We start from the raw sequence: 18989 nt of genomic DNA, 5'->3' as shown, positions 1-18989 counted from the left end.
ACATGATCATTGGTCTGGTTTCAATTAGGGGTGCAGAGACACTTTCCAGGTCTTTTTTCCCATGTGGCCCTGCTTTCTTTGGCTCTTCACAGAGATTTCATGATTGCAGCGGACCGGGGTGCATCTAATCACGGTGATCCATCATTTTGGTAGCGCACCGTGAGAAATGTGTCCTCGGGCAATGGCAGTCCCCCAATGCACCTTAACATGCCCCTTGTCCTATCTGGCTTAATAATGAGCAGCAACTGCATTGGTCCAAGCTTTAACTGACTCACCTCGCCAGAATTCTCCAGCGGGATTTCCTGTTCCCGCCGGCAGCGCACCCCTGCCCATGGGTTTCCCCGTGGATTAGGGTGGCTACAGCGGGAATTCCCATTGACAAGGGGCCTGAGTACTGTATCCCCCCCGTCAGTGTGAACGACACGATGCTGGGGGAACGGGATAACTCAGCTCTTTCTCTTGGAACTCATTGGGTCTTTACTTGGGGGACAGCCAGGACATGTTAAACGCAACTTTTCACGACGTCTGAATTGCGTATCGAGCAATGATGGGCTGGATTCTCCGGACCTACAGCCGCGTGCTTCTCACCGGCGCGCTATTCGCTGGTGGCGGGATTCTAACTTCCCGCCGCTTGTCAATGGGATTTCCCATTGAAGCCACCCCACGCCGCCGGCGGGAAACCGGCAGACAGGAAAAGGAAATCTCAACGGCCAGCGAATGCAGCAACTGCATTGGTCCAAATTTCATTCATTAACTTGGCCGGAATTTGATCAGCACGGCGGCGCAGTGGTCAGCACTGCTGCCTCACGGCGCCGTGGACCCGGGTTCGATCCTGGCCCCGGGTCGCTGTCTGCGTGGAGTTTTCACCTTCTCCCCGTGTTTGTGTGGGTGTCATCCCCACAAACCAAAGATGTGCAGGGTAGGTGGATTAGCCACGCTAAATTGACCCTTAATTGGAAAAATAAAAGAATTGAGCACTCTAAATTATATTTTTAAAAACTTGGCTGGAATTCTCCGCCAAGTGACGAGAGTAGAGAATCCCGTGGCCAACGAAAGGCGCGCCGTCAACAGACACGTGGCTGGGAGACTGGAGAATAGAACCCAATATATTATGGATGAAAATACATTGTTTGCCAGTTAGGAATTCTACGCACGGGCAGTGATTTGGCGCACCATTTCCCAAGGGATGAAATGTGAACTGGTATTCCCCAGAATAGGAGCCAATAGGAACACCCTGAAATTTTGTAGAATGGGACACATTGGATCGAATGGAAAGTTAGGCCATTTGCAATCATTTAACGCACTGCAATTCTTTACGGTGAGACCTGACAAGAAATGACTTGTGACGTTGTAACCTCAGAATCAAAAACGTATATAAACCGAGTCAATAAAATCCAGTCACTATGTGCCAACAGAATAAAAGTCATGGAATGACAGCTTAATAATACACAGAATGCACAGCTTAATATTCCAATCGGAATGATCTGCAGAGTTGGTTTAAAGGCTTTTGAAAACAAGTGGGCATAAAATTTCCATGTCAATCGTCAGTTTGAAATGACATTTGAGTTGAAAGTCACTCTTGAAACCTGGAACCTCAATCCCCTATGTACTCACGGTAAAAAATATTTATTAACCTGAACTCTCACTCAAGTGGCCAGTCAGATGTTCTGCTAATGCACTGTGAATTCAGAAATGACATCATTATTAGAGGTTAGAGTTAAGGATTGAAATCCAGCACCTAAAATATAATTAAACTGCTCCCCTGTTACATGTGTATATGTGTACATATATATATATATATATATATATGCATAGATGCACTTGTTAATTCCAAAGATTAATGTCCAAAGATGTGCAGGTTAGGTGGGTTGTCCAGAATCAAATTGCCCCTTCGTGTCCAGGGATATGTAGGTTAGAGAGTTACAGGAATAGGGCGGGGGAGTGGGCCTATGTAAGGTGCTCTTTCGGGAGGGTCAGTGCAGATCCGATGGGCCGAATGACCTCCTTCTGCACTGTAAGGATGCTATAGGTTATCTGGACATAAATGCATGTAAGAAGTCTCTAGGTAGATTTGGATGCTGCCGAACCATATAGCACGGAAGAAGGCCATTCGGCCCATTGTATCTGCGTTGGCCCTTAGAAATAGCTCTCTCATTCCCTTTGCTCTGTCCCCACAGTCCTGCAAATTTCTACTTTTGACATCTTTATCTCAAATTGCCTTTTGAAAGACAGGGCGGTCAGACAGCGAATTCCACCGTGCATAATTCTGGATCTCTTGTCTCGGTGTTATCACCTGGCAAAGAGTTAGCACAATGGGGTGCACCCCATGCTGCGAAAACATAAACATGGATGCCGAGAACACGTAGGCCACGGGAGCCAGGAAAAAAGTACAACAGGTTAATTGTGTTAAACGTGCAGCAGAAACGCAGCGTTTTTCTCTTCGGTTGCCCGCATCTTCCTCACTGCGAGCAGCAGAATCGGCTGAAAAGAGAGATTGGGGTTTGACTTCTGACTTCGAATAAAGTTGGTGAACAAATATTTCAAACAACACCAGAGCATCGGTTCCTATAAGGTGCCGGGCATATCAATTCACTGAATCTGGTCAATTTCTTTGCCGTCAAATAAATGCATTTCTAATTGAAATCCATTTTGGTGTTTCTCCCCAGCACCGCTTGATAGCAGTCATTGTTCTTCCTGTCAATAACTGGCCATGTTTAGTTTTACAACCTTTATGAAATAGGAGTTGAGCAGCTCAATCATTTTTCTTTACATGTTTGAAGTGAGTTCTTCTCAGAAGACAGAAATTTATTTCAAGTTGGTAGTCTATTTTTAATCAAACAATCCATCCACACATCTATACATCAATAAATCTATCTCGGTCCTGTCTTGCCATGCATCCAATTATCAAAGTAATATATTTATCTATCTTGACAATCCATCCAGGCTGACAATTCATCTAATCATCCATCCATTGATCTATCTAGATAATTCTGCACAGCAGCTTTCAATCAAGGCTTCCCATATATTTATTTTCTCTATTTAGTGCATCTATCTATCTGATCTATCTATCTGATCTACACATCTGTCTAGCCCATGCAGTATAATCCAGCCTCCCTCTTTTCCATCTGCCCATTGATCCAGGTCTTCTATTTAACCAGTCATTTCTTAATATCGTTATCCCATCCATTTCCTCTTTACCTCTCTGGCCGTGGTATGTGTTTCTTCCTCCGTGTTGCTATCCGCCCATCCCTCTGCCTCTCAATCCACCCATTCAGCTCTCCATCTACCCGACCAACCATTCATCCAGCAGTTTATTTAATCCATTTATTCATCTTCTATTTCGACAGCTCATATATCTACATAGCCATCGACTTCTAAAAATAATACACGGGTGCAAATCAAAGCAGACAAGCAACTAGACCAGATCATAGACCATTAATCGTGACTGACCAAAACTTCTCTGCGTCAAAGCAGCTGCTTGATACAAAATAGGTTCAGGCTATGCTGACATCTAACCTCAATTACTTGTGAGCAAATAAATTCTGTCTAATTATACCATTAAAAAATCCATTTGACTGATAGTTTCTATTTTAATGAGATACAATTGCATTCTATCGCTGCAATTTTGCGCTCAATGATTGTAATTATAGAAGAGTTCTAAGTTGTATTAGTGGGTTTATGAAAATGAACACATCTTATTAAACTGAGCCAAGCGTAGCTCGGTAACTTCACAGAAAAGGGAAACAAGTACAAACTTGAATAATGAATGAAAATTGCTCTGCCTTAATTAAAAATTACGCGTCTTAGTAAAACCAACGCAAACACATTCGGGTATGTACACCCACCGTTTGAGAGTTCAAGAAAACTGCAGCTTGCCTGAGGGCGAGCTCAACTGTGTGAGGCAACTCACACTCCAATTGATTTTAAGTGGCAGCCAATGACACCCAAAGGGACACTTGAAATATTATCATTTAGGATGCAAATTGTGGAGTGTATGACATTGTGCTTCATCTGAAAGAAATTAAACCTGACACGCTATTGTGTGAACGGGGAAGGGGAATAATTTCTCTGGTCAAGCTGTGATATTGCGTGACGCACAGTCTCCATAATGGCAGGCACTGGAACTCGGGGGGAGGGGGGGGAGGTCTCTAGTTTCTTAGTCTCACCTCTGCCCCCACCCCCTGCCCATGATGATATGCACCAAGCAATGTTATGCACAACCTCCGACCCCTAAGTGGCAGTGTAAACCCACCACGTGACCCTGTAGTCTGGGAGTTGGGAGTAGGTCGTGCTGGAGGATAGATGTATTTTGCAGCAGCTCTACTGTAGTTAATCAGTGTTAGTAGTTTATTATTTTATTTATCCTAGTTATCTTTGCCACGCAGTTGTCTCATAATAAATTATTTAAACTAGATGTTCTGTAGTTCGTCATTCACTTTGGCCAGTCTACAGAGCATGACACCTCCCCCTTTGCCGGTGGGGGTTCTCTGCAGAGAACGGAATCTCACAAAATGACTGTGTCACACGTGGCCGTGACTTCCTCCACTGGGTATTTGTAGTGAGTCGGCAAATGTGTTGGCCACTTAAAATACTGCTGCACATTGGTGTCAAGACTGGTTCCTCCCCACCCAGTATTACCATCTTCTCCATCCGGCTTTTTGGGGAGAAAAAGAATAAATGAAAGTACAAGCACAGCTCTGTCCCCTGTGCTCGGACCTTCAAATGCAAACTCCACGCGGAGCAGGAAACTATGAGCCGGCAAAACTGCTGGCCCAGGAATACCACAGCTGCTGCACGGCTGATGGGAATATTGTGCGAAACACCCTCACGCTGGATGTTCCTTGATATATCATTTACGATCCAAGACGTTTTGGAATGGGTTTTCCTGGTTGTGCGGCTGGCCATTCTGGATATTTCGGATTTGTAGAGTCAGTCGGGTACGTATGCCCAGAAAGGTGCCAATCGTTCATTTGAATGGATGGGAAAGCTGGTGACCACTCGCATGGGCGTGTGTCCTTTATCACCCGGTTCTCTTGTTTTCAGTGCAACATCCAGCTGCAGGCTCGGAAACGTCCACCCTCGTTTATCCATACATACGTCACCGAACGCTAACCCAGCAGCACCGTCCTCTCTCTTGCTCGCTCTCTCGCGACTTGCCCGTAGGTCTGACTCCACGAGATACTCGAGAAGGTCTTATTGTATTTGCCGACAACAAATTAACTTCACTTTCAACCCGGTGTGCAAGGCCATTGGCTTTGAGATTGTAGTTTAGCACCCCCTTCACTCCTCCCCCCCTGAAAAAGCAAGTGCCCATAAAAGTGCGATTGGGTTTCCTGGCACGCACCTGGGTATGGATGGATGCCATTGGCATAGATGGTGTCTGATGCTGGTTGCCCATTGGTCTGTGGTGGCATGGCACTAAACCCATTGACTCCAATGGGCGTAGCTATGCTGGGTACAGCTGCTGCATTGATGCCAGGGGGTGTACTGGTGCCTATAGAAGAAAACGAACAACAATCTGTGAAGAAAATACACCCCCGTAAGCAAAGGCATGAAACAAAGCAGGGCTCTTTATTTATAGTGGCCGCCAGTTATCTCCTCGCAAGGCTGCAGGCTCCATTTATGGATAGGGACACAAGTTGGAAAATGACATAATCGTACTGCTTCTCCAATGAGTTAGGACCACCGCCTGCCCAATTAACAGGATCACTATCATACAATTAAACTGGAGCTAGGCCAAGCAAAGGAGATATCTGGAGCAATGTTTGCAAACTAATATAACAATATTAAAACAATGCATAAGGTCAGACATGTATTACTTTAATTGTTACATGTAAGTAAATAGTTCGGCAGTTGCTGTGGAAAATAATAAGACCTTTAGAAATGCATTTGCGATGTGAATACAATTGCTATAGGCGCCCTTTCAGCAGTAATGGTTAATTTGCTCATGTTAAATTCTTGCCTGTGTCGATTTGACACTGACATTGTAGAAGGCACGGAGGGTTTTACAAAGCCTGCTCAAACCACATCTCAGCAAATTTGTTTTCCATTCATTCAACGGGCATCACTGGCTGGGGCAGCATATGTTGCCCATCCCTAATTGCCCTCGAACCGAGTGGCTTGGCTAGACCATTTGAGGGGGCAGTTGAGAGTCAGCCACATTGCTGTGGGGTCTGGTGTCACATGTAGGCCAGACAGACCAGGTAAGGATGACAGATTTCCTTCCCTCAAGGGTATTAGTGAACCAGATGAGTTTTTAACGACAATCGACAATGGTTTCCTGGTCATCATCAGGCTTATATTTCCAGATTTTTTTTATTGAGTTCAAATTTCACCATTTGCCATGGTGGGATTCAAACCCGGGTCCCAGGGAATGACTGTGGGTCTCTGGATCACTAGTCCAGCGACAGTACCACTACACCACTGCCTCCCTTGAGTTACACAAATGTTCTAGTTACACAAATGTTTAGAAGGATGAGAGGGGATTGAGGTATATAAAATACTAAAAGGGATTGATAAAGTAAAGGTAAACCAAATGTTCCCCATTGTGGAGCAATGTAGAACGAGAGGTCACAGATAAAGGTTGAGAGCTGGTAGATTTAGAACTGAGATGAGGAGTGTGGTAAACCACTGTTAGTGTATCATATGTATTGTGGTAAACTGTTACTATACTACATGTATTGTGGTAAACCACTGCCTGATGGCTCTGCCTGTGGCTCCTCCCCTCGGGCTCGGTATAAAGGTGGCTGACCTCCGGCCCTGCCCCAGTTCGGGATCAGTGGCCGGGAGGCTTCCTGTTTAGCTTATTAAAGCCACAGTTTTGTTCACTACTCGTCTTGTGTTAACTGATGGCACATCAAGGAGGAATTGCACAGAGGGTTGTGAGTTTGTGGAACTTGCTGCCCCATAGTGCGATGGAGTCTGAGTCATTAAATGGCTTCAAGAAGGAGATAAATATATTTCTGATTTTAAAAAAGGGTTAAAGGGATATGGGAAACAGGTAGGGAGGTGGATTTGAGATGATGAAGAGATCAGCCATGATCTGATGGAATGGCAGAGCAGGTTTGAAGGGCTGAATTACTGACTTCTGCTCCCAATTCCTATGTCCTAGCATAACATTATGGGGCAGGGCAATGACATCATAAAAGTTGACCTGTGCCATTCAATCCATCTTGTTTGCTTACCTTTTTGTTTTCTTTAAATTCTTTCAGTTAAAGATAAAAGAGGTACTCAGGTCTGTGTATCACTGAGTGTTGTTGTTGACGACCTATGGCTCCAGCATTCCTCTGCTAGGACCCAAAGAGGGGAAAAGTGACGTGACCATAGAGGGCAGTTAAAATGCCTGCGTGAAAGTGAAACCTGAAATTGACACCTGCGTAATGGGTTTAAATTGACGAAGTGGGGTATTATTATAAGTTTAATTGTTTCTTTGAATATACAGTAATGTTTTATGTTATTTGTGGCTTTGTGTCATTATGTTCGAACATTCTGGATTGTAATCTCTTCGGTCACAATTTATGTTTTCCAATGTTTAAATAGTCTAGCCCAATGGACTGGGCTTAATCTTATTGAGACAGGTCCTCCAGTCTCCCGGGAGTAGTGGGATTGTGGAGACTGATGCTTACAGAGCTCTAGCTTAGGTCAACGAAGTAGTAAGTCATTATCTTGGAACATATGCATATATTTGTTTGTTTTCCCTTCGCCTTGCACCTACCGTGTATTGTTTATCCTCCCCCTCCTCTCATTCATGGGCGGCTTTCTCCGATTCCCCCATGTTTCTTGGAGGTGGAAGGCAGCTGGATTCTCTGTTCCCACCGCTGTCAATGGAAATTCCCATTGAAGCCACCCTACGCGCCGCCGGAAATCCGTAGGCGGGGGGGTGAGACAGAAGAACAAGATTCACTTCCCGCCTGCCTTCTTGCTAGCCCTGTATTGGGAGCCAGTTAACACAGTGCCTGCAGTTCACGGTACCCGGACTCAGGCAGTGATGTGAGAATGGCCATAATTAGACTTTTCGTTCCAGCTTTTTAAAATCAAATTCATATCTCAACGTCCGCTGTTGTGGGGTCCGGACCCAGGTCACCAGAGCCCACATCTCTGGATTTCTAGCCCACTGACAATATCACTACGTCGTTGCCTCCCCCACACCTGAGGAACGCTGCATTCGCCTTGAAGAGAATGCAACGTACATTACCAAAATCATAGCTCGACCCCAAGGGTTAAATTGCGAGGCAAGATTACACAAACTAAGATTATATTCCTGGCAATTTATAAGACTCTGGGGTGACCTGATCATGGTTTTCAAGATGTTAACGGGCACAGGTGGGGTCGATAGAAGAGCCTCGGGTGACAAAGACGTGTCGCGTGATCAGAGCCACCACCGCCCCTGAGGAACTAGGGTGGGGGGGAGACAGCGGGCTTCTGGCGTAGGTCGGTGACGTACCTGATGATGGCGTCATTGGCGTTGCTACCAGCCCGTTCACATTGAAGGCTGCCATCTGCTGCATTTGAGCTGCTGCAATTGCAGCCATTGGATTCAAGTACGTCCCCTGCGCTGCTGCCATTAGGGCTGCCTGCTGCTGCATCAACTGAAAGAGAAGGGAAACAAGGCGTTCAACATAACATAGAAATCATAGATCATAGAATTTACAGCGCAGAAGGAGTCCATTCGGCCTTTCGAGTCTGCACCGGCCCTTGAAAAGAGCACCCTACTTAAGCGCATGCCCCCACCCTGTCTCCGTAACCCAGTAACTCCACCTAACCTGGACGTTAAGGCAATTTATCATGGCCAATTCACCTAACCTGCACATCTTTGGACTGTGGGAGGAAGCCGGAACACCCGGAGGAAACCCATGCAGGGGAGAACGTGCAGACTCCACACAGACAGTGACCAAAGCTAGGAATCGAACCTGGGACCCTGGAGCTGTGAAGCAACGGTGCTAACCACTGTGCTACCATGCCGCCCATCTTGGTTGATGCCCACGCACATGCCCCAGAACCGAATAGCAGCGTCCAATGTGCTCGGGTGCGATACTGGCCGCAGAGAAGGGGGCATCCCTCCTCCCTGTCTAGCCAGGAGAATCCGGCTTGTTTCCCTCCCCCAACACTGACAACCTTCACCTCAATCAAGATACACCCTTGGCTTGGATTGCTATCGATGTGGAAGAGGGTCGGTGGGGGGTTTTAGTTTCCCCAGGCACGAAGGAGGCGGTATATGAAGATCGAGCTTGATTGTGCTGGTTCCACCGATGGGCCAGATTGAACCAAATGAGTACAAGTGGCAGCAGTACACCAATAACATGGAAGAAACAATCGAACAAGACATGAGATTTTGGGGCAACAATGGATTCACACATGCACTCCCTGGCTAGACGTGTAACAGGATGAGGCTGATGTGTGAATCCCGCATTCTTCGACCTTAACCGCAATTCAACAAGACCTGTGAAGATGTTGTTGGGTCACGGTTAACCGTCTTCATTTTTTTTTCCCTCTCGGAATGAAACTGGGGCATGGTCTTCACACTGGCCTCGAGCCTACCGTCACCTCTCCGCAGTTCTACGGTGGGAGAGATGAGGCCCAGGCCAACCTCCACAACCCCCCCCCCCCCCCCCCCCCAGCCCCGGCCCTTTCCCAATTAAGGCCCTTAAGTAGCCAATTAGTGACAGTAGAATGTGCATTTATTTGCATGTTGCTCAGCAACCTGTGCACCGGTAGTGATATGGAAGGTGGGCGAGGGGTGAGAAGGCCTCTCCTTGATGGCTGCAGACAATAAAAGCAGCTGAGTTCTTCGGTTAATAAAATGTTCAAGCCATCACCTCATCGTACGCAACCTGCACAACGTTCCGATGACCGTTTAAAGGCTGTTTCTCACTCAGCCTCAATTGCCGGGCTGGTGGGAGCTGTGTGTTCTTTGTGTTGCTAATTTCTGGTTGGCGTAGTGTTCACAAAGGCCACAAAATAGCTTTAAATTGAACAAAGCTATACATTTATGGACACTACTAATTTGGATTCAACACTTACTCCTAGACAATACAGTTGATAATAAACATATAATCATAGGAGGCAGTGGTGTAGTGGTATTGTCACTGGACTAGCAAACCGGAGACCCAGAGTAATGATCTTTCAACTGGGTTCGAATCCCACCATGGCAGATGGTGAAATGTAGGGGCTGGTTTAGCACACTGGGCTAAATAGCTGGCTTTTAAAGCCAGCAGCACGGTTCAATTCCCATACCAGCCTCCCCGAACAGGTGCCGGAATGTGGCGACCAGGGGCTTTTCACAATAACTTCATTTGAAGCCTACTTGTGACAATAAGTGATTTTCATTTCATTTTTCATTTTCATCTACACTCATCTCCTACTAATCTCTACGCTGTAACACTACCTATGATCTGCTCTCACTCACACTATCTTTCCTCCATTCTGCCCTCCAGCCTTCTCCTCAACCTCTCACCCATAAGGCTTAGCATCAATGTCTTATATACTTGTACAGCTAGCTCCCTCTAGTGGTTGAGTTGTACATTTCATTAACCCTTGCAGTTCTTACATTTATGGTAATGTCACAGGAGGCGTTCAGTGATGGTGGTGTGGGGATGGGGGTAAAAATGGACTCTGCTGGTGGTTAGAAGCTGGTGAGGGTCAGAGGGGTAGGGGAGGGGAGATGGCAAGCCTCTATCAACACCCTCCATTCAACGTCTGGCGCTCCTCCCACTGCCCCCCCCACCTTCCCCGAAACGATCTAACCCTCGCAGGTGCTGCCTCCCTTGACCCGGACTCTCCAACAACCCTCAGAACATACCAATAGTCCTGGACGCCCGGGACTTCGACTCTGGGGACGCTGGGGCTGCAGGGACTGGAGATGCACCAGACAAACAGCTCTCTGAGGCAGCGGACATCCCGCCTCCAGCCAATCAACACCCATTAATTAGAGTGCTGAACAACCGCAGGGCAGGCAGTACGGGCAGTAATGTCTTTGACATTTTGGATAGCGGAAAGAGAAACCTCACCATCATGGGAAATCCGACCCCAGATGTCGGAAGCTGAAAACACACCCAACAATTCATCAATCATTTTACTGAAACACTCTGGAGAAACTGGGGCTATTTTCACAAGTAAAACAGAAGGTCTGAGGTTTTCGATAGAAAGGTTCAGAATTACGAAGGGTTTTTGCCAAGGTATCGACGATCCCATTGGTCTGAGAGCTGGCAAACCGAAGGGTGTCCATTGAAAGTTTAGCACTAGAAGATCAAAGAGAGTGGTTAGAAGGATTCCTCAAATACAGAGGGCTGTTGAGAGAATGAGCACCAGAAGGAACACAATTCCATGGCGAGGTAAAGCTGAATCCATAAAGAAATTTATATGAAATGGATAAACCTTTCAGAGGGATAGCATGGAAGTGATGGGCTGAATATCCTCCTTCTGTTCTGAGAGAGTAATTGATTCAGGGCTGTGAAGTCTCTGGCTTAAGGAGCAAAATAAACTCATCACCTCAGCGGCGCCCTATTTAGTGAACTGTGGCGTTTGCGTATTACAGCCGGCAGGTTGCTGGGTTACCCACCGCTTGAGTGTACGCTCCATATGCGCCAAACTGGATTGCCATCGGATTAAAGATGCCGAGCTGCCCCGCCATCTGGTGCATGCGCCGCAGAGTGCGTTCCTTATCCGTGTCGGCAAATTTCACCACCAGACTGGACGATGCCCCCTGGAAGAGCAGAGAGAGAGAGAGAGAGAGAAAGAGAGGTGGTCAGAATAACAGGAAAACCTTGGCTAGCCAGTTGGACCCGTGTCCACTTCACAGCGTTCGCGATGCTGTGAATTTACACTTCGGATTCCAATTTTCTTTTCCAGTTTGACCAAAAACAATATACTGGCACTGACGTGGGATCACTTGAGGATCAATTGCAGAATATCACACCGTTAAAATGAACATTGAGGCTTAAGTACTGAAGATCAACTGCTTAATGACAGTGAAATGTGACCCTCTCTAACATCGCTTCACCACCTGTCCATTTCTGCAGCCAGATTTTTTAAGCATGTTGCCCGTTTAAAAAAATTCTTTGACGTCAATCAGGTATTCCATGAAACGCGCACTGATTGAATCTCAGGTGTCTAGAATGAAATGGCAGTGGGCAATAGGGAGAAACCATTAAGATCAGAAAGGAGCTTGGTGTAAAGAGACACACTAGAAAAAGGTTATGACGTACACTCACACAACATCATCAATGATATTGGCCTCTCGGCCATGCAGCTCGCCATCACAAACAATGGGCCAGATTCTCTGTGCTCCTCGATGATGCCATTTCGGAGGGGGTGGAGCATACAAAACCTGCGTCAAACAGGCTGCAAACTCTAGCCCAAACACTCCAGTGCGGAAATGAGGAAGTGCTGCACTGCTGGAGGTGTTTTGGGACTGATAGCGGGGTAGATCTCCGGGGTAGGATAGTGGGTTCACACACCACTCCTCTCGTTTTCACAGAAGTAAACTCAGCTACCATGTTCAACAGTCATTTACTTCACAATTTTCTCTCCTTTAATTTTTAATATTTATACTTACAAGTTTTATGCATAAATCAAGTCCGGAATTGTCCGGTCGTTGGGATTCTCTATCCCTGCTGGCAGCGCACGCCCGTCCATGGGTTTCCCAGTGGTGGGGTGGCTTCAATGATAAATCCCACTGACAAGCGGCAAGAGTGAATCCCGCGTCAGCGAACGGCATGGTGCCAAGAAACACGTGGATGGGGTAACGGAGGATACAGCTCCAAAATAGATGGCAGAAATAGACTTGCATTGATATCCTACCTTTCACGCTCTCGGGATGTCCCAAAGTACTTTGCAGCCAATAGAGTGTTCTCTGAAGTGTCGCCATGTCGGAAACGTGACAACCAATTTGCCCACAGCAAGTTCCCACAAAGAGCAATTCGACAACGAGCAGGCAATCGGCTGTTGGGTGCGGGATATCTGTTGACCAGGACCCCAGTGGAGAACTCCCTTAATCGTTTTGGAAATAGACAGCATGAGATCTTCCAACTGCGAGGAAAGACGGGGCCTGGGTTTCACTTCTCACCCGCCTGAAGGAGCCTCCAGCAGCACGGTTCTCCCTCAATTCCGGATTGGAGTCCCTGGAGTGGGACTTGAATCCATAACTCTCTGACTGAGATCAAGGCAAGAGTGCTGCTCATTGAGCCACGCCTGTGGATCTCACTTGTTTATGGGCATGAGATGGATTGACAAGGGTAAATTACTATTGCAAAGGTTTTCTGAGTTTTTATTCAATCAGATCAAGGCCGGGCGGGATTCTCCGTTACGAGTCAGACCCACTACTGCCGTTAGCGAGGAGGAGAATGTGGTATGCCGTTCGCTAAAAGAGGGCTTCGCTACTCTCGCCACTTGTCAATGGGTTTTCCCATTGAAGCCTTCCCATGCTGCCTGGAAACCCGAGAGCTCCCCCGTCAGCAAATGGCCGGAAGATTCCAGCCCAATAGGTTTTGCAATGTTTTGCCCATGATGTCAGTAGGGGTCGGCACGGTAGCACAGTGGTTAGCACTGTTGCTTCACAGCACCGGGGACCTGGGTTCGATTCCGGGCTTGGGTCACTGTCTGTGCGGAGTCTGCACGTTCTCCCCGTGTCTGCGTGGGTTTCCTCCGGGTGCTCCGGTTTCCTCCCACAAGTCCCGAAAGACCTTGTTAGGTGAATTGGACATTCTGAATTCTCCCTCCGTGTACCCGAACAGGCGCAGCAGTGTGGCGACTAGGGGCTTTTCACAGTAACTTCATTACAGTGTTAATGTAAGCCTACTTGTGACACTAATAAAGATTATTATTAGTATCTCTTTAAGCAGGCTCTGGGGTCCGGTTTAGCTTAGTTGGCTGGACAGCTGGTTTGTGATAGAGAGCGAGGCCAAAAGCGTGGGTTCGATTCCCGTACTGGCTGAGGTTATTCGTGAAGGCCCTGCCTTCTCAACCTTGCCCCTCGCCTGAGGTGTGGTGATCCTCAGGTTAAATCACCACCAATCAGCTCTCCCCCCTCAAAGGGGAAAGCAACCTATGGTCACCTGGGACTATGTCGACTTTACTTACTCAGTAAACTCTCCAAATCTCATTTCAATGCCGTCATACAACTGCTATGAGCAATGGATTCATTTTTCATCCCGTTCAGCTGGCTTCAGCTTCATCAGTCACACAGCAACCCATAGAAACAACAGTAGACCATAATTTAGCCCCTGCTGCCTTTCAATTAGATTGTTGCTGTGGGTCAGCATTTTCTGAATTAATTTATCCATCACCGATTAACATTTCCAGTTGACCCTCAGCCTCTGCAGCTTTTTTATGCTGCGAGTCCCAGATTTTCACCAAACTTTGTGTGATGAAGTGCTTCCTAATGTTACCCCCGAATGGCCTGGCTCGAATTTTAAGGTCTCCAAATAGTAGTTTGGCCGTGCACAGCCTGAGTGTTGCTGAAAAAAAGAGACACACAATCAAAGCTTGCAAGATAAGCCAACAGTAAGGCAACAACAATTTATACCGCATGAGCAGAGAGTGCTGATTGGTTGGCGAGTTGACTCTGATGGGTAGAGGAGTGGCTTATTTCTTTTTGATTGTTTGCTTATCTTGGGTAGGCGTCCTGATGAGTGCAAGACGCAAAGCTTTGATAGGATGTCTATTTTTCAGCAATACTCAAATTTTAAGGTCATGGCCCTTGGTTCTGGATTCGCTCATCAGAGGAGATAGATAACACCAGTTTAAACTGGTGCAAGGCATTTACCCTCAGTTCCCATGTTAGCTCCAGAGGGAGACCTGCTGAATCTTCACAACAGAACCCGGATTCCTTTTTTATTATTCGTTAATGGGATGGGGGAAATCGCTGGCTGGGCCAGATTTATTTCCCATCCATAATTGCCCTCCAACTAAGTGGCTTGCTAGACCATTTCAGAGGACAGTTAAGAGTCAACCACACTGCTGTGGGTCTGGAGTCACATGTAGGCCAGACCGGGTAAGGACGGCAGATTTCCTTCCCTAAAGGACATTAGTGAACGAGATGAGTATTTACAACAATCCAGGTTTGAGCGGTGGTCGCTGCTGGGACCACAAGCAATCCTCGAAGAAGGTAGATCATGGATATCAGTAAGGTCTAGTTGGCAGAGAGAGGGGTGTTTGAGAGGCTGGGGCTGGGGGGGGGGTTAAAGGTTGGGAGGTGGGGGGGGCAGAAGGGACATTGGGGATCTCCAAAGGATGTTTCCCCTACTTGCCTGACTGCAGCTCACCCAGTAAACTTTGCCAGGTTACGTGCCTGGTGTAAGCTTCTCCTGATGTCAGTAAATGGCGCTGGGGATGGAATGAGGCACCTGAGTGACCGCTTATTGACCATTTAAGGGCTGTAATAGGGGCACCCAACATCTCTAGAGCCCTCCCCCATAAAATGGGAGACAGTTCGGGGTGGGTAGCTGGGTCGCAGGTATATATTGCATTTTATGAACAACTCCGTCTTCAACTTCACCTTTGGGAAACTGCAAAGTTCCACCTTGAGGTGGAATAGGTTTAGGTTCCACATTGAAACAATGAGCATTCTTCAAAACTACTTCATTGGCTGTAAAGTACTTTGGAGGTCGTGGGAGATGCAATATGAACACAAGTCTTTTTTTGTCCCAAGGTATCTCATTGAAGATGGCATCGATTAAAGGAGGCTGGCACAGGGGACACAGAGATTGGCACTCCTGCCTCACAGTGCCAGGGACCCAGATTCGATCATGACTTTGGGTGACTGTGGTCAGGTGGTTGTTTTTGACCGGCGCAGACTCGATGAGCTGAAGGGCCTTTTCTGTGCTGCATGACTCGCTGACTGTCCATGTGGGGCCCTGCACGTTCTCCCCCGTGTCTGCGTGGGTTTCCTCCGGGTGCCCCGGTTTCCTCCCACAGGCCAAAGATGTGCAGGTTAGGCAGACTGGCCGTGCTCCATTGCCCTTTAATGTCCAAAGGCTAGGTGGGGTTCGGGGGATTGGAGCGGGGGACTGGGCCTGCGTGGGGAGCTCTTTCAGAGGGTCGGTGCAGACTCGATGGGCCGAGTGGCCTCCTTCTGCATTGTCGGTCTACGATATACCCTTTTCTCTGCTTAACTGTTAATATCCCAAGTAAAGAGACCAGACCAAATCGCACTGCTGGGAAAAAAATCTCTTCCCCCAACACCCAGAACAGACCCAAGCTTCTATCGAGTCCGCTGCATCCTGTTGCATATGGACGGCAGGACGTAAAGTGAAGAGGCCATCTTCCAGCCCACGGGAAGAAAGCTACTAATTTAAAGATAGGCCACCAAGAGATTTTCATGCAGGGAGCACATTGTTATCTTCCAAACCATTTGGCGCATGACACTTTCTGCCAAATGTTCTCTTAGTCCAATGACACCAGCATTTCAACAACAAGTGCGTCCCGTGTCCTGCCGAATCTATGCTGAAACTTTCAGGTCAGTCAATCGGAGCAGAGCAATGTATTTAGCGGCGTGGGCTATATTTATTCACTCATATGCATCATTCCCCGAAGAGGAGCGGTGTTTGCCCAGGAGGGTCTTAGGATCTTCAGTGCCTGAAAGGGCGGTGGAAGCAGATTCAAGAATCAACCTGAATTAATTGTGGGAGGGGTTTTCCAGCTGGAAGATCCCGCTGGTGGCCACTGACGTACCGCCCTCCGCCACTGCAGAACATGTCACAATCCCCTTGTGGGTGGGGGTTTATGTGTGGAATAACTTTAAAAATTGCAGAGCAGAAAGAGCTGTAATGATATGTATATAGGTACGCCAGTGAAGGGTTAATTGTTACATCTCAGTGTAACCAAACAGTAGAGGGCACCAGCAGTTCCCAGTATAGATATCAGACCTCAGGGAATGCTGGGTGTTTAGTGTAGTGTTAGCCGGGAGAAGTATTGCACGCGGAGTAGTTTAGATTAGAGAGAAGTAGCACGAGGTCATCATTGGTTAATACTAGATTATAGATTACCATTTAACAGACTCAGTCTTATTTTATTAGTAGTTATAGCTCTGTAGTGTGCGCAAACTTTATTTAATTAATCGTTATTCAATAAATTAGTTTTGCTTCAATCTAAAGATTGGTGGTTTCTTTATCATCAACTTGTCAGACCATTCTGGATCACAAAGCAAAGAATAACGAGATATTACCACAAAGTGTAATATAACAAGAGCTGGAGAGCAGGAATAATAATAATTGGACAGCTCTTTCAAAGGAGCACCACAGGCAGGATGGGAAGAATGGCCTCCTTCTGCACAGCATCATCCAACGTTAAACAGTGACATCTCACCAAGTTCACCTCAACACGGAACTCTCTCACTCTCTCTCCCACCCCAATGAAAATGAAAAATGAAAATCGCTTATTGTCACAAGTAGGCTTCAAATGAAGTTACTGTGAAAAGCCCCTAGTCGCCACATTCCGGCGCCTGTTCGGGGAGGCTGTTACAGGATTTGAACTGTGCTGCTGGCCTGCCTTGGTCTGCTCTCAAAGCCAGCGATTTAGCCCTGTGCTAAACAGCCCCTAAGGGACTCCACAACCCCCTACCGCCCCCTGCACTTCCTTCACAGAAGTCTGCACCCACACCCACCGTGGAATTCGTTCGCACCCCCTCACCACCGGCACTTCTTGGGCATTCCCGTTGGTGTGCCCGCATGGTGCTGTCAATGGTCAATTTACGGGGGGGGGGAATGCCTGGCGTAAAGGCGTGATAAATCCATTCAAGTCGATGAAAATGGGAATCCCGACTTCATTGGTGGGGAGCGGGGACAATTGATCGGGGAAATCCCACTGATGTAAAAGTCATTTTGGGAATCCTGCTCGATTTACCCCTTCCTCCATCGTTCTCGCCCCCCCCCCCTCTTCCTAGAAAACTGGAGGAGAAAATCCACCCCCCCCCCCCTCCCCCCCCACCCCAGTGTTTCAATATTTTCTAGAAACCGTGTTGGTAGGCCGATGGTTGTGCATTGGCAGATTCTGTCTCTGTGCTTCGTGTCCGCCATGGGACATGGTGAACATTGGCGCCACCGACGGCATTCTCCCACCTGGGTCAGAAGGTTGAGGGTTAGACATCCACCCCAGAGACCTGAGTACAGAATTCAGGCTGGCACTACAACACCGCCGCGGAGGGGGAATACACTGTTGAGTATACTTTCTTTCAGATGAAATCTAAAACCGAGGCTCCAGCTGCCTTCTGAAGTGAATGTAAAAGATGCTGAGGTGTGAGATTGAAGAGTTGAGATATGGGCAGCTTGCAACGCACCCCATTTCGGCTTGTGATAATTGCCGTTCCTGAAGTTCTGCCTGGCAATGGAATGGACCCATGCAGATCAGAAAATCAGGGGCTGGTTTAGCACCGTGGGCTAAACAGCTGACTTGTAATGCAGAACAATGCCAGCAGCACGGTTCAATTCCTGTATCGGCCTCCCCGAACAGGCGCCAGAATGTGGCGACTCGGGGCTTTTCACAGTAACTTCATTGAAGCCTACTTGTGACAGTAAGCGATTTATTATTATTATTTTTTGTGGTCTTGAGTTGAGTTGGCTGGTGCCCTTCAGGTGCTAAAATTGGAATTAAAATTACGAGAGGATGGGGGTAAAACAGACAGCTATATTAACCTGGTCATCATACAAAAGCCCTGGCAGAAAGATCACAGAACAGCCTACCTGTTGTGTGTACATCAGGGTATAAAAACATGCCATGAAAGAAACCTGCATCCGGTCCGTACTTTTCATGGGTCACCCAAAGCCCATCGCCGCCAATTAATTGCTTTTGAAGTGTTACTTGGGAAACACAGCAGCCAATTGGTACACAGCAAGCTCACACAGACAGTCATTAGAAAGTATCCAATCGATCTGTTTTTGTGATACTGGCTGAGGGGTGAGAACAGGAGGCCTCCTCAGCTCTACTCTGAAAAGTAGCTGTGTATCTTTGACCTCCGCCTGCACAGGTAGTTGGGGCCTTGGGTTGATATCCAATAG

At 47.3% G+C, this 18989-nt stretch overlaps 1 protein-coding gene across 11 annotated transcripts in view; it reads right to left on the bottom strand.

The window, feature by feature from the left end:
• The window catches only part of LOC140404397 (CUGBP Elav-like family member 4), a 977034-nt gene that overhangs the window by 71702 nt on the left and 886343 nt on the right, over positions 1–18989 (bottom strand). For 8 of the 11 annotated variants that reach the window (XR_011938498.1, XM_072492868.1, XM_072492862.1 and 5 more), the window contains 3 exons: positions 11558–11701; positions 8444–8588; positions 5345–5518 (listed from right to left, as the gene is read on the bottom strand). Coding sequence is in view for 10 of the 11 variants with exons in the window: in XM_072492868.1 (XP_072348969.1) it covers positions 5345–5518; positions 8444–8588; positions 11558–11701 (463 nt within the window). In the remaining variant the exon portion in view is untranslated. The remainder of the gene's footprint in view (positions 1–5344; positions 5519–8443; positions 8589–11557; positions 11702–18989) is intronic. The other 3 variants (XM_072492863.1, XM_072492867.1, XM_072492866.1) reach the window with 1 other exon arrangement.

This window comes from Scyliorhinus torazame, chromosome 30 (genome assembly GCF_047496885.1).
Source record: "Scyliorhinus torazame isolate Kashiwa2021f chromosome 30, sScyTor2.1, whole genome shotgun sequence".
NCBI lineage: Eukaryota > Metazoa > Chordata > Chondrichthyes > Carcharhiniformes > Scyliorhinidae > Scyliorhinus > Scyliorhinus torazame.
This window is presented reverse-complemented; position numbering and strand designations above follow the sequence as displayed.